A 14,897-nucleotide genomic window follows, 5' to 3' on the forward strand; every position below is an offset into this window, starting at 1 on the left:
AAAGAAAGTGTTGGGAGGACGCCATGGGGAAGTAGCCCAGGGAGTTGTAGCTGTCACGCAGCTGTTACAGGAGTCACTGTAGACAGCTGCAATCCACAAGGCCCTGGGCTGAAACCCAGAGTAGAGGGCGGGCCCGGGTTCCCCCCATCCCTCCATCCCCCTAACTCCCTACTTGATACCAGAGGAGTTGAACTGGACTGTGGGTTCCACCAGAGAGGAAGGTCTCTGGCCTGTTCCCCAATCCACTAGGTGGATCAGCAGAAACTGTGGGGATTGTTCTTCTTCCTTTCCCCATGCTGGCTAGTGATGAGGCTAACTGAGTGAACGGCAGATTTGAGCCATGAAAGTGGCCAAAATGATGGCTGCCGTGAACCTCTGAGGCGAGAAAATCCGCCAATAAGTGCAGGACCCACCAAGGCAGAGGAGGAACTTTGTCACAGTAAATATGTATTGATAAACCTAGTGAAATATGTATTTATCCTGTTCCATAATTCCATAAATAGAGTAACACTAAAACTATTTAAAAAAATTGCAAAACCCTTTTCTTTAAAAAAAAAAAAAGTACAATCCCTTTTGATTTTTTTTAACTTGATCTGAAGACTAGAACTCAGTGAAGACTAACTAGCTGAAAAGCTAAACTTTTATAGCTGAGCCATTTTTTTCAGTTAACTTGAATGTGTATAAAAACCTCCAAAAGAAAACAAAACTAGCACACGCCACCACCACAAACATTTACAGCAGGAAAAGGTAACTTTCATCACCCTTTAATAGCACAAAAATGGGCAAATAGATTTTATTCAAACATTCCAAAAATATGCATCTTTACATTTGAAAACGGAGACTATAATTGAGATCTCAACGTAACCCTATAAAAGGATCCTGTAGCCATGTAAAAGCAGAGATACTATGCTGGGAGTAAGACTATTTTAGATTTATTTCTGGCCTGACTGAAACCAGAGCCTGCTTCTGAAGTTTTTACAGCCTACTGATTAGACCTAAGACATTCAAATAACCTTTGAATACCCAGTTGCAATTCTGTATATGTAACCAAATCTTTGCACCCTTTGGAGCTTACCCATAATTAGACTGAAGATACACAAAAGAGACAAACTGCTTGTGTCATTGTTTACACATTTGGGAACGGCTCCTGAAATGGAACTACATGTAATATGCACTATGGTATAATATACATATGTTGTAGGGGTGTTCCTTCTATACCCTGTGTAGGAGGGTATCTGTATATATGAAACTACTTTCCAGCTTTTGGAATGGCTCATTCCTAGTACACAAATAAGGTGTCACCCAAGTTACATTTTTCTCTATGCACATGCATTCAAAACACTGGTGCTAAATATATCATACTATCCATATATATATATATATATATATATATATATATATATATATATTATACTTCTTAATTTACTTAGTAGGGCTGTCAATCGCAGTTAACTCACGTGATTAACTAAAAACATTAATTGTGATTTAAAAAAAATCACGATGAATCACCCTTATAACAATAGGATACCAATAGAAATTTATTAAATATTTTTGGATGTTTTTCTGTATTTTAATATTGATTTCAATTACAACACAGAATACAAAGTGCAGAGTGCTCACTTTATATTATTATTTTTTATTTCAAATATTTGCACTGTAAACATGATAAACAAAAGAAATGGTATTTTTCAATTCACCTCATATAAGTACTGAATTACAATCTCTTTACCGTGAAAGTGTAACTTACAAATGCAGAATTTTGTTTGGTTCTATAACTGCACTCAGAAACAAAACAATATAAAACTTTAGAGCCTACAAGTCCACACCGTCCTACTTCTTATTCTGCCAATCACTAAGACAAACAAGTTTGTTTACATTGACGGGGGATACTGCTGCCTGCTTCTTATTTACAATATCACCTGAAAGTGAGAAGAAGCATTCGCATGACACTTTTTTAGCCAGCATCAAACAGTATTTACATGCAAGATATGCTAAACATTTGTACGTCCCTTCCATGTTTCAGCCACCATTCCAGAGGACATGCGTCCATGCTGATGATGCTCATTAAAAAAATAAACTGTACTCCTTGCAGGGAAAATTTTATGTCTCCTGCTCTGGTTTACCTGCATTCTGCATACATTTCATGTTATAGCAGTCTCGGATGATGACCCAGGACATGTTCATTTTAAGAACACTTTCACAGCAGATTTGACAAAACGCAAAGTAGATACCGATGTGGATTTCTAAAAATAGCTACAGCACTTGACCCAAGGTTTAAGAATCTGAAGTGCCGTCCAAAATCTGAAAGGGACGAGGTGTGGAGCATGCTTTTAGAAGTCTTAAAAGAGCAACACTCTGATGTGGAAACTACAGAACCCAAACCACCAAAAAAGAAAATCAACCTTCTGCTGGTGGTATCTGACTCAGATGACGAAAATCAACATGTGTCAGTCTACACTTTTGCTTTGCATTGTTATCAAGCAGATTCCAGCATCAGCATGGATGCATGTCCTCTGGGATGGTGGTTGAAGCATGAAGGGACATATGACTCTTCAGCACATGTGGCACGTAAATATCTTTCAGTGCCAGCTACAACAGTGCCATGTGAATGCCTATTCTCACTTTCAGGTGACATTGTAAACAAGAAGCAGGCAGCATTATCTCCTGCAAATTGTAACCAACCTTGTTTGTCTGAATGATGGGCTGACCGAGAAGTAGGACTGACTGGACTTGTAGGCTCTAAAGTTTTACATTATTTTATTTTTAATGCAGTTTTTTTGTACATAATTCTACATTTGTAAGATCAACTTTCATGATAAAGAGATTGCACTACAGTACTTGTATTAGGTGAATTGAAAAATACATGGTTTTGGTTTTTACAGTGCAAATATTTGTAATAAAAAATAAAGTGAGCATTATAAACTTTGTATTCTGGGTTGTAATTGAAATTAATATATTTGAAAATGAAGTAAACATCCAAAAGTATTTAAAATAAATGGTATTCTATTGTTGTTTAATAGCACAATTAATTTTGGTACTTAGCATTTTAAAATCTTATTTCTAATATAAACTAAAATTTGAAAACATTAAGCCATGTTAACACAATGAATTAAAGAACTGGAAGAAGGTAAGAAGAAAGGAGAAAGCTTTAAGACAAGAGGAAGCTATTTACTCTCTCCTTACTTACCACTCCCTGTGCCTTCTCTGGGACTACAAGAGTGACTGCTTTCAATAAACTGTATGATTATATCTCCTGCCTCTAAAGGCAAATATTTGTTTCAACTCTAGTGTTGTTAAATTTGATTGTCTCCCTGCATGGACAGGTGACTTACACTTTAATCATGCTGAAACTATTAGAATAAAAATCCAAAAAGGAGAGAGAAAGGAGAGAAGATTAATAAATTCATAGAGATTACATATGAATAGGACCATCTAGTCCACTACATTGCTAATGCAGGAGTGTCCCCTACAATACATCTTTATTCCATCTAGTTTTAAAAATTCCAAGAAATAATGCCTGTACTCCATCCCTTGCAAAACTAACCCCCTGGCTCAATGTCCTTATTAAGGACGTTTTCTTGATGTGTAGTCTGTTTCATTCCATGACATCCTCCAGGGGTGAAAGTAACATCCTCCAGGGGTGAAATACATCCTCCAGGGGTGAAAGTAACATAAAAGTCTTACCAGTACAGGGGCCCGCTCCGGGTCCCCAGATGGGGTGGGGCCTCGGGCGGAAGGGGTGGGGCTGGTGGTCAGCCTCCCCCAGCCAGCCCTTCCACACCACCCGGGGCTCCGGTGGTGATTTAAAGGGCGTGCTGTGGTAGTTGTGGTGGCAGCCGGGAGCCCCGGGCCCTTTTAAATCACTGGGCCCCGAGGCAGCTGCCCCTTTTGCTCCCCTCTCTCGGTGACCCTCAGTGGGGCAAAAGGGGCAGCGACATTAGCGCTTTAATGTCAGATGGGTATGGGTCTTACCGGTATGCCGTACCGGCCCACTTTCACCTCTGACATCCTCACACCATCCTTAACCATTCCTCCCCTGTGTTTGTGTTTCTGTTGTTAAAATACTCATTGACAGTTATTGTTCAATTAGTTTGTGTGTTGCCAAGGTTTTTTTTACATTTTCTCATAAATCAGTCTCTTTTCCCCCTTAATCATATATATATTTTTTGCTCTTCTTTAAATTCACTATAATTTGTTCATGCATTTCAGATGTGTGAAGGACCATAAACTAAAGTATTTTAAGCACTGTTGCACCATGGATATATCGGGCCAGATTCTGCCATCCTTACTCATGCTAGGTACTCATTCCAGGAGCAGTCTCAATGAAGTCAAAAGGGCTTCTAATGGAGGAAGGCGCTACCCAACATAAGTAAATATAGCTAAGTCTGACTATTGGGCACCAATTCAGCAACCATGCCTGGAAAAGCACTTTCAGGAAAGCACTTAGGCACAAACTTAATTTTAAGCACATATCTGAGTTCTACTGAAGTTAAGCATATGCTGATGTGTTTTTCTGATTCAAGGCCATGGAGAGGAACTAGCCCGCCCTGTTCCATGATCTGTCTGCAATCTACAAATGGCATTGTCTTGTTTTGCGGCCATATTTTACTTCAATGTCATTTCTTATTTGTGGTCCAGCTTGATCCTTATATATTATAATAACAAGCTTGTTACCAAAGTCATACAGTATTTCATGGCTAGGATTTAATTGGAGGGCTTTTTTCATCGCGACAGTAGGATGTAATCGGGTTATATTGTAAAACTGTAAAATCACAGTCACAAAATAACTATTTCAGAATGTAAATAACAAATCCCACCTTTTACATTATTTTAACCCTTAGGACTGTAAATGGACTAAAGTCAACTGTGTTCTGATTGGCTGGGCTATCTCTAATGTCACAATTCTACCATCTCACTGGCTATAATCATTTGTAAATCAAAGTCTAGGTTTTTTAAACATTATCTGCCACCTTTTACTCCAGTGGTAAATTGTTTCAATAATACTCAAAATCTCATTGTAAAAAATAAATATACAGCAGGTTATATGGACAGTTTGTATATGATTTTAATAAATACATTTTTTCTTGTGATATTCTTCAAAAATATATCAGTAAAGGAAAAATATAAAACAACACATCTCTGCGTTCTGATGCCATCACAAAATACTATAATTGAGTTTTATTTCATTATCATAATGATGTCTACAGAATATATGTTGATTGTATCTTTAATTTTAGTTTATTGTATTTGTAATTGAGGGAAAGGAGTCTCTAGATGAGGATAGGTGCTTCTTTATATGGGAAATTTCTAAATAATTAAAAATATATGTGTCGCGTTGTGTATGATAGTTATACACACATTTTTTCTAAACAAATTGAGTGTTCTACAGCTCTATGAAAAAATATAAAACCCTGTAAGTAATTACTGTTATTAATCTATTATCTTTGGCTAAGATCAAGAGTAATATCAGTGTAATATTTTGTCTTTATCTGACTCATTTCAGAACCACACATTTTTTAAGAATAGTAGAGAACATTAAAAGATGATAATAACACATAGAAGTTATGGAACTTTATCAAGCTCAAAGGACTGTGTGCAAATATTAACTGTCTAATTTACTAATAAATGATCTGACCTCTTTTAAGGGATTAGCCTTCATGTGTTGGGGAATGGCGTCAATGGTCTAATATGCCTTTTCAGTTTAAGAAATTTGTACCCAGTAAGTGATTGTATTATACAAGGGGACAGTATGTGTGGTGTTTCAATATAACACTGTATTTTGCAAATGTACTCTAGTAATAAGAAAAAGGTCACATTCAGTTGATTATAGGTAGTCAAAGTTTTGCCGAAATATTACGCATCTCTTTGTAGGTGCAACATTAACATTCCCAATGAAAAAGGTCAGTGCGTTTATTATGTTTCCATCTCCTTCTTATTTTGACTGCAGATCTTACCACTGGGACACCAGCAATATCAACAACAACAGTGGAAATTCGGAAAAGCAGTGTTAGGACAACAGAGATCACCTCTAAAGTGGAAAAAATCCCCACAACAGCCACTAGCAGCAACACATGCCCTTCCGTGGAGACCGAGGAAGAAAAGGCAAAAAGGCTGCTTTACTGTTCACTATGCAAGGTTGCTGTCAACTCCACCTCGCAGCTGGAGGCGCACAACAGTGGTGAGATGTAGCAGTTTCTTTTCTGTCTCAAGAGCTCTGCAATTATCTTCCTCTGAATAGATTAGATCTCTTGCAGCAGGGGACAAAGGGGTGGCAGAAAACTGGCAATTACATGGAATTCATTAACTATTAAAGAATAAAGATGACAAGCAAAGAATCTTTCATAAGGGGAAAAAAGGAAGTCTAGTGCCTGCAAGTTACCAGTTTTCTTAAATTTCACTTTTCATTGATTCCAAACATTATGGTGCTAAGTAACAGCTTATACTCTGTTACTCTGACTGCCAGAAGCTAGAACTAGACGACTGGACATGGATCACAGGATAATTGCCCTGTTCTGTTCATTTCCTCTGAAGCATTTAGCACTTGCCGGTGTCAGAAGACAGGATACTGGGCTAGCTGGACCATTGGTCTGACCCAGTATGGCCGTTCTTACTTTTGGTGGTCAGAATTTGCATACTTTCATTTATGTCAAATAGCAAAGAGAATAGTTTGGTATAAAATGTAACAAATTATACTGAAATAGAGGGCATCAGCCAATCAAAATGCAAAGATCGGAGATCAAATCTCTTGCTGAGCAATAATTTTTGGTAACCGTACAGAATAAAAAAAAAATTCCTGCACTAATTGGCTGATGATGGCTCCTGCTTGGCAACTAGTGACCATCTTTCCCATAGATTTAACACTTTCTTGCCACTGGTGTTGGAGAGCCTTGGTGTAGACAGGCCATCATCTGTTGCTACCATGTTAAACACCATTTCGATTCGACTTGTTGTGAGCAGGTTTAAGGATTATGGTGTCAGCAGCCAGAATCTTGTCTGTAATAGAGCTCCCAACAGCATCAGTGGGACATTTTGAAAGCATTCCCTAATGTAGACAAGGCTGGAAAATCAAGACCTTAGAAGATAGCCAAGAATAGACTTGAAGAAGAGAGAGAAAGCTAAACTTAAAGCCTGAAACATAACATAGCGACCGAGATTACTCAGTGTTGATCTATGAGCTTGTCTAATGTCTCATGAATGATCTTAAGCTTGCTATAAGTAGAATGACACTATAGGGGTATAGTATTGACAGGTGTGTATTTCGTACTAATTTGGAAGACACAGGTGGGCAAGTAGGTAAACATAAGTAATGGGGTTATTAGGCTAAAGGCCTTATTATATTAGTGTGAGACTCTGTGGGATTAATTAGGGTAAAGACTGGGTTTTAGCTGAAATATTATAGGCCTAAAATGATGAAAGGTCTTAAATTGAAATCCAAAAAAGATAACCTTGGCATGGTGCAATGTTCATTTAAACTGAAAAGAATGTGCTGATTTATTGTTTCTGATGGCAAAAAGAAGTTTGAGTAGTTTTAAATATTATGGGCCAGATCTTCAACTAGTTTAGATTGGTATGGCTCCATTGAAGTCAATGTAATTATATCAATTCAACATCAAATCAAGATCCAACCTTGTGTGTTTATCACAATAGAAAGTCAAAAAATCTTCAAAATTTAGGTTACTAGGCTGCTAAAGTATATCTCTGTGTGTGTATATTAATTTTGAATAAAGATTGTCACATTATTATTCACATTGAATAGTGGCTTAAACCATGAGTGGGCGGATTAAAATCAATTAGGTAAGGTGTTATTTAACATGAGTAAAGATATAACAATCAGACCCTTTATTATTGATTTTTGTCTATATTTTTTGTTAGTAACAAATGTGAGCAATGTCCATATTTCTCTTATGTTTTGGTTTCTGTCGCAGGCCCTTAAGATCCTTAGATTGCTGCCTGGAACTTGTGCTCTGTCTGAGTTACTTATTTTTTTGGAACCTCCAGGATTTGGGAACTGACTATTTAATTGCAGATTCAAGTTTCTGCTTCTTAAAATGTACTGTTTATCATCCTCATCACAGAAGCCTACAAATCACTTGCAACAACATCTTTAATAGCTAAATCACAGTTCATGTCTTATTAGCAGCGGGCATTAGTGAAAGAAGTCACACCTATTTAACTTCACCTCAGGACATCCTGAGCATGCCATTACTTATTGGTGGTAGCTGCTTGTTCCTGTTTTGTTGCCTAGATAGGTGCATTTAATAATTAAATTCCAGGTAATGATATATGAAATGTGAAATATCGTTACTCTATTATCCTACTGATATAGGCAATATGGACATGTTCCAAAGAAAACGCATTGGCCAAAACTGAGATTTTATAGATCAATAGATAGATATAGATATATATGTATTTAAAAGTTGAAATAATAAAATGCAATCAACTTACCCAAAATATCTGTTTCCTATTTGGAATCTCTCCAGGGACTAAGCACAAAACTATGTTGGAAGCTCGGAATGGAAGTGGAACTATTAAAGCCTTTCCCCGGGCAGGAGTCAAAGGCAAGGGACCTGTTAATAAAGGAAACACAGGCCTACAAAACAAAACATTTCACTGTGAAATTTGTGATGTGCACGTAAACTCTGAGACACAACTTAAACAGGTACTTAAACAGCTTGGACAACACTGAATCCTTGACTCTGCCTTGTTTTCATAATGGTGAAGTACCTGCTCATTTAGCATGTGTCAATGTGATGAGAATTCACATCTAAATGGAGCTAGCTGCTTTTGCCCTTTGTACTTGGGCTTGTGTTCTGTGTGTTTGTTTTCGGTATGATTTTCCATCGGATAAAGTACAATTCCTCAAAAACTGCTGATTATATATATATTTTAAAACTGTTATAGAATCTTTCTCTAAACTACAATGTTACAAGTGTCTTGAGACTACTATTATTGTCATGGCTTAAAGAAAAGGAGTACTTGTGGCACCTTAGAGACTAACCAATTGGTTAACTAACTAACTCCTTTTCTTTTTGCGAATACAGACTAACACGGCTGTTACTCTGAAACCTGTCATGGCTTAATAAACCATGTCATTTTGTGTGCTGTGTGATATTTGTATTCACGAGAATGTAGATGTGTGTGGAGAGAGTCTTTTTATAGAACGTTAAAAAACCTTCTGAACAGTGTGGGTGTTTTTATCAGTGTTCCTCTGCAGCCAATAAGCCTCACCTCTAAATTGCAACTACTCTTAAGTTAGAGTCAATCATTCTCTCTCAGATGAACAAAGCCATTGTTCTGGAAAACACTTAGTTACTTTATGTGCCTTTTGGAATTGAAAACTTGTTAAGAAAAGTATGGAGATAAATACTCTGATGGACTACATTTGTATCTGTCTTACAACTTTCAGGAAAAAAAGTTCCTTTCCTTGTTTATCTTTCCTGCAATAACTCTTTTCAGAAAAAAAAAAGTTCTAGAAAAAAACAATTCTTAGCATCTAATGCTCCATAAAATCTGTACAGAAAATTGCTGTACATTCTAATAGATTTTATGTATAGGCTCTGCATTAATGTGGTTTTATTTTTAATTGACGACCACTCAGCATTCTGTGTGGCAGTCTTTCAGGTGAAATCTTGAAAGCTCCTGTCTGTCCTACGTGGACGTTAAAAGTCTCATGGTACTTTGTTTCTTGGTAGGGGATGCCCCTGCGTTCTCCCATCTCTGCTGTGCAGCAGTTGGCTGCATTTCACAGATGCTTTAAAGTGGTATTTTTCAAAAATCCTAAACTTTGCTCCCATGAAGTCAGCAGTGCTAAAACTCCCACTTGACTTCTATAGGAGTAGACTAAGACCATGGCTGGGTACTTTTGACAATGTTGCCCAAATACATGAAGCAGTAAAAGCTCCTTCAAGCTGAAATACATCTAAATGGTTATTAATTATTGCTTTATTTTATTTTAATCAAATTAATACTATTGTGGACAGCAATAGCCTTCAGGACTGGAGTATGCCTGTCGAAAGGCAGGAGTTGAAGTGAACTATTAATAATGTGATACTGATTGAAAGAAGGTAATTTGTAATATCCCTTTTTTAACAGCACATAAGTAGTAGAAGGCACAAAGATCGAGCTGCTGGGAAACCCCCTAAACCTAAATATAGTCCTTACAACAAACTCCAAAAGGGAGCACATCCGCTTGGGGTAAGCAAATAATTTTCTCTTCCATGATGGCCTACTGAGAAGGATTTTCAGAAAACATCACGGGGAAAAATGTGCAAAAGTTGAATGACGGAGTGGATTCCAGGGTGTGCGCATGCTGTGGGATGCAGCACAGAATCTAGGTTTGAGCATATTCCTAAATCTGTTGCTTACATCCCTTGGGGCAGCTCAGATGCATCCTAGAGGTAAGGAATGTCAGTTCTCAGTAGTAGATGGAGGTGGAAAGTAGGAAGTAATAGTTCACTGTACAACTGCAGACAATTGGAGTCTTTCTATTAACTTCAGTGGGCATTGGACTAAGCCCCATAAGCACTCTCCTTGGAGAGTTGTAGATGATCTCAGGACATGGCTCCATTGTAAAGGTCATTAGAAAGAAAGAAAGGAAGAAAGAAAGAAAGAAAGAAAGAGCTGTAAAGATCCTATCTGCACCTTCCACAGTGAATGCCCAAGAGGTCAATGCTCAGATTGCTGGACAGAATCCACCATAAAACACACAACGTTTTTATTTTAATTTATTCTAATTTTGTATTTATTAAAATTACCTAGATAAAATTAAACATAGTCAACAAACCATTGTTTTATCTTGTGAAATTTCAAGCCTGGGCTGGTCACATTCCCCTCCCACGGGAGAAATTATTTGAGGCCCAGATCTTGTTAACTTCAAAGACTTTGGCCAAAGGAAAAGTAATACATATTTGCATTTAATAAAATCCTCCTAGTGTCTTGCATTAGTAATAAAATACTCTAGCTCCCTGGTGGGATAGTTGTGTGTAATATAACATCCATCTATCAGAATATCTGCCTGGGAATTCTTCATAGAGCATTGCGCTGTGTAATGCAATACAATTTTTCACTGAGATTCATTTTTCTAGTATTTAATGCGTGCTCTTAACAAATCCCTGGTGCTGTACGTACCAGCCACTTGTTCGTGAACTGCAGTGTACACTTGCTGCAGTGAGGCAGAACTTGGGGCCTTTGTCTCCAAAACCGCCGTTCACTACCAGTTGAGCCAAAGAGGAGGCTCCTTCAGTGGCCTCTATCGATGAGCCTTTCATCCTCAGTAGGCCAGCCATTAACCCACCAGAAAATTTCAGGACCCCAACATGTACAAACCTATAGAAAATAGAATATATAACAAGAAAAGTAAGATCTGGACTAGCAAATGATGGAAAGAATTATTGCATTATTATTATTTATTACATTTATTTACTGATGTATATTATGGAAGCACCTAGGAATAATCCCAGACAAGGATCAGGGCTCCATTGTGCTTGGTGCTGTACAGATGAGTAACAAAGACAATCCCACCCCAGGAGCTCACAGTCTACATGCCAGACAGGACCCAACAGCTGGATGTAAGAGGCAAAGGAAGTGGGGGGGGGGGGTGGATGAGGTAGTAGTAAACAAGCACAAGTTAGCAGAGATGCAGAAGTCCTAGCTTGCTACTATGACTTACTTACTAGGTTAAAAGCGGGTTTTTTGAGGGGTGGTGGGCTGTTTTTGTTTTGTTTTCGTTCTGCAAAATAACATGGACAATGCTGTTATTTGGAATTCAAATGCAATAAACAAAAAGCCAAAAATTCACTGATCTTCCTTTGATTATAAATGTTTTTGATGAGCTCTAAAGCTGATTAACTTTCTTTTCTCAACATTTTAGTTTTTTGGGTCACTTAGTTGCTCTGCTTCAGTTTACGCACACTAATAATACTTAGCTATTTCACAGGGATACCCTGCATGTTAATTAGTATTTGTAGAGCACTTTGAAAATGTATAGTGCTATATACTGTATGAACTAAGCATTACTGCTATTTCATCTCTTTTGGAAATAGAACCATAAAACCATGAACACTTCAACAAATGAATTGAAAGCCTATATAGTTTCAATGGAATTTTATCTCTTCAACTTTTCAAACAATCAGAGCACTATGCTGCACCTTCTACATCAACAGTATCCTAAGGGGTTTTTTTCCTCTTTTCCCAGTGGCAGAAATACACCTGAGTCACCAACAGCTTTGCTTCATTCATGGGATCATAGAAGTTAGAGATGGGAAAAGACCTATTACAGTTCTGTAACTCATCTTGTTCAACATTCTACCAATGTAATACTTGTTCCCTAATATATATTTTTCTAATGCTTGCCCCGTGTAGTTTTAAATGTCTCTATAAAGGGGCTTCACCACTTCCCTTGAGATACTATTGCACAGTTTAATAGGTCTCACTGTTAGGAAGTTCCAGACTACATTGGGACTCACTCAGTCCCTCTCCAAACTGATTGGTTCAGCACATAAAAAGCTAACCTGACCAAAACCCCAAGTTGTTGTGATTCATTTTCTCGCTTTTCAAATCCATTTTATTATATAATAAAAGAGCTCCCATGTCAATGTGATTTTTCTGATGAATTTATTCTAAATAAAGATTTTTTAAAAAAAACCTATTTAAATAGAAAATAAGGAGAAAAAATAAAATCACAGGAAGGGAAGTAAGGAGCTTGCACCATGACCTGCTAAAGGGTGTGACATTGGGTGTTTCATTGACCAAAAAGACGACCCTGGGGTAGATTTTCATAGACACAAGGAGGGAGTTAAGTGCCCAACACCCAAAACAAATCAATGGGATTAGGTGCCTAACTTCCTTTTGTGCCTTTGAAAATTTCCCCTAAAATTCTTCAGCAAACTTGAAGCAGGTAGGGCACCAGACCTAAGACCTGTGAGCTGATAGCTGGTAGATAAAAACTGAACTTTTGAATGGTGGATAACACTGATGGACTGCACAGGTGAAATTCACTGTTGATTTATGGGACAATCCTCCTGAGTCCAAGGGGCCAAGCTGGGGCAGTGTGGTGTTATTTGAATGAACACACACACACAGTCTGTTGGCTGGGGTGAAATTGGCCCTATCCGTAAGTGAGAAATGTCCATATTTATACCGAGATGTATACCACCGATGTACAACTTACTGAGAGAGAGAGTTGCAGCCCGGGGACACAAGGCCTGATCCAAAGTCCACTGAAGTCAACAGGAATCTTCCACTGGTTTTTGAGGTGGCCCATATTCTCATCTCAGATTGTAGTCGCTCATAGTGGGATAGTTTATGCACATATCAAACATCAGTGCTAATACACTAAAATGAGATCTACCCCGAAGGGTATTTTTAATTATACTCAGATGTAGTTAAGCATTTTGTACACATTGTGTGTGTTTGAAAGATGTAAATGGAAACTTTTCAAAATTATATTTGCCGTTGCCCAGTGCTGTTGCTTTAAAAACTTGTTAAAGAAAAAGCTGCAGTGTTTAACTACAATACTACATCACAGCTCACTAAACAGTGATCACATAAAGATGTTCATCAAAAATGAATTTTCAGAACCAAGTTTTTAAGAGCTCTGCCACTTTTCATTGTCTCCATAACTGTGAACAGCATCTCACTGAGAAATGCTATTTTACCGATTCCTCTCAGCAGGAGAGCCAGTCAGATGATGTAGAATAGGGAACAGGGAATGCATCTCTCATTTGTATGCAAGACAAACCAGGAGACATTCATAGCTGTTAGGTAAAATTTGTTTATTTTTTGCAGGCGCTAATAAACAGTGGTTCACAGATTATCTTTTTTTAAAAAATAGAACTGACCTAGCAACAATAAAGTCCCTGCTTTTTAATGCATTCAAATGGGAGGTGTTTTCACTAAGTTCTAATCTGCAACATCAGACTGTCCAGATGGCTGCTTCCTCACTGACTGTCAGTTCTTTCTTATTCAATTTTTCCCTTAAATTTTGTGCAAGTTGAGGTTGCTCAGTCCCTGTCAAGACTCACTAAAATGTTGATTTGAAATTATGTATCAAATTATAGGTTTCCACGTTACGATGTGAAACCAAAATAATATTGGGTTTCAAAGTAGCCTCTACCAAAACAACATGGACGTACTCCTTCCCAATTGTGTGATATAGCAGCTCTTTTGTTGCACAGATGCAGCTCACTTTTAGTGCCAGAAACTAATACCACTTCTCTCTATATATATTTTTCATATATAATCTAAGAAGAGTAACCTGTCACGTGGCTAATTTGAACAAATTCTGCTTTCTCTGTTTGTTTTTTTTCTTTTCCTCACAGGTAAAATTAGTATTTTCAAAGGAACCTTCAAAGCCAATGGCTCCACGAATCTTACCAAACCCACTAGCAGCTGCAGCAGCAGCTGCTGCTGTGGCTGTGAATTCCCCTTTCAGTCTTCGAACAGCCCCAGCAGCTACCCTATTCCAGACTACAGCACTTCCTCCAGCACTCCTCCGACCAGCTCCTGGGCCTATACGGACCACCCATACTCCTGTGCTGTTTGCTCCTTACTGAACTCCAAACAGGAATCAATTGTACTGCAATAATTTTTCAAAACAAAAAGAAGCAAATCAAGAACATGGAACTATGCAGTGTTTATTTATAGTTTAAAGTATATATGAAGAGCCAGGACTTTTGATAGAGAATTGATAAAATTCTAAAAGAGGAAAGGGGCAGTATTTTCTCCAAATGAGAGCATTCCTCTTGAATATTGACCGTTTTAGAAGTGATCTCCAGCATTGACTCACAGTGGTATACAGAACTTGTGAAGCCTTTTTGACTGTGCTTTTTGGCACATATTTCCCCTGAAATGTCTTTCCTGCTTTATGAAACAACTTACAAATTTGTCTAAAGGGCATT

The 14,897-nt window shown here is 37.7% G+C and overlaps 1 protein-coding gene across 1 annotated transcript in view; it reads left to right on the forward strand.

The window, feature by feature from the left end:
• ZNF385D (zinc finger protein 385D) overlaps nucleotides 1-14,552 on the forward strand; it is a 609,506-nt gene extending 594,954 nt beyond the window's left edge. Inside the window, exons 7-10 of the mRNA XM_077809311.1 lie at nucleotides 5,948-6,178; nucleotides 8,481-8,659; nucleotides 10,093-10,194; nucleotides 14,319-14,552. Coding sequence (XP_077665437.1) covers nucleotides 5,948-6,178; nucleotides 8,481-8,659; nucleotides 10,093-10,194; nucleotides 14,319-14,552 — 746 coding nt within the window. The remainder of the gene's footprint in view (nucleotides 1-5,947; nucleotides 6,179-8,480; nucleotides 8,660-10,092; nucleotides 10,195-14,318) is intronic.
• Nucleotides 14,553-14,897: the final 345 nt, after the last annotated feature.

This window comes from Eretmochelys imbricata, chromosome 2, assembly GCF_965152235.1.
Source record: "Eretmochelys imbricata isolate rEreImb1 chromosome 2, rEreImb1.hap1, whole genome shotgun sequence".
NCBI lineage: Eukaryota > Metazoa > Chordata > Testudines > Cheloniidae > Eretmochelys > Eretmochelys imbricata.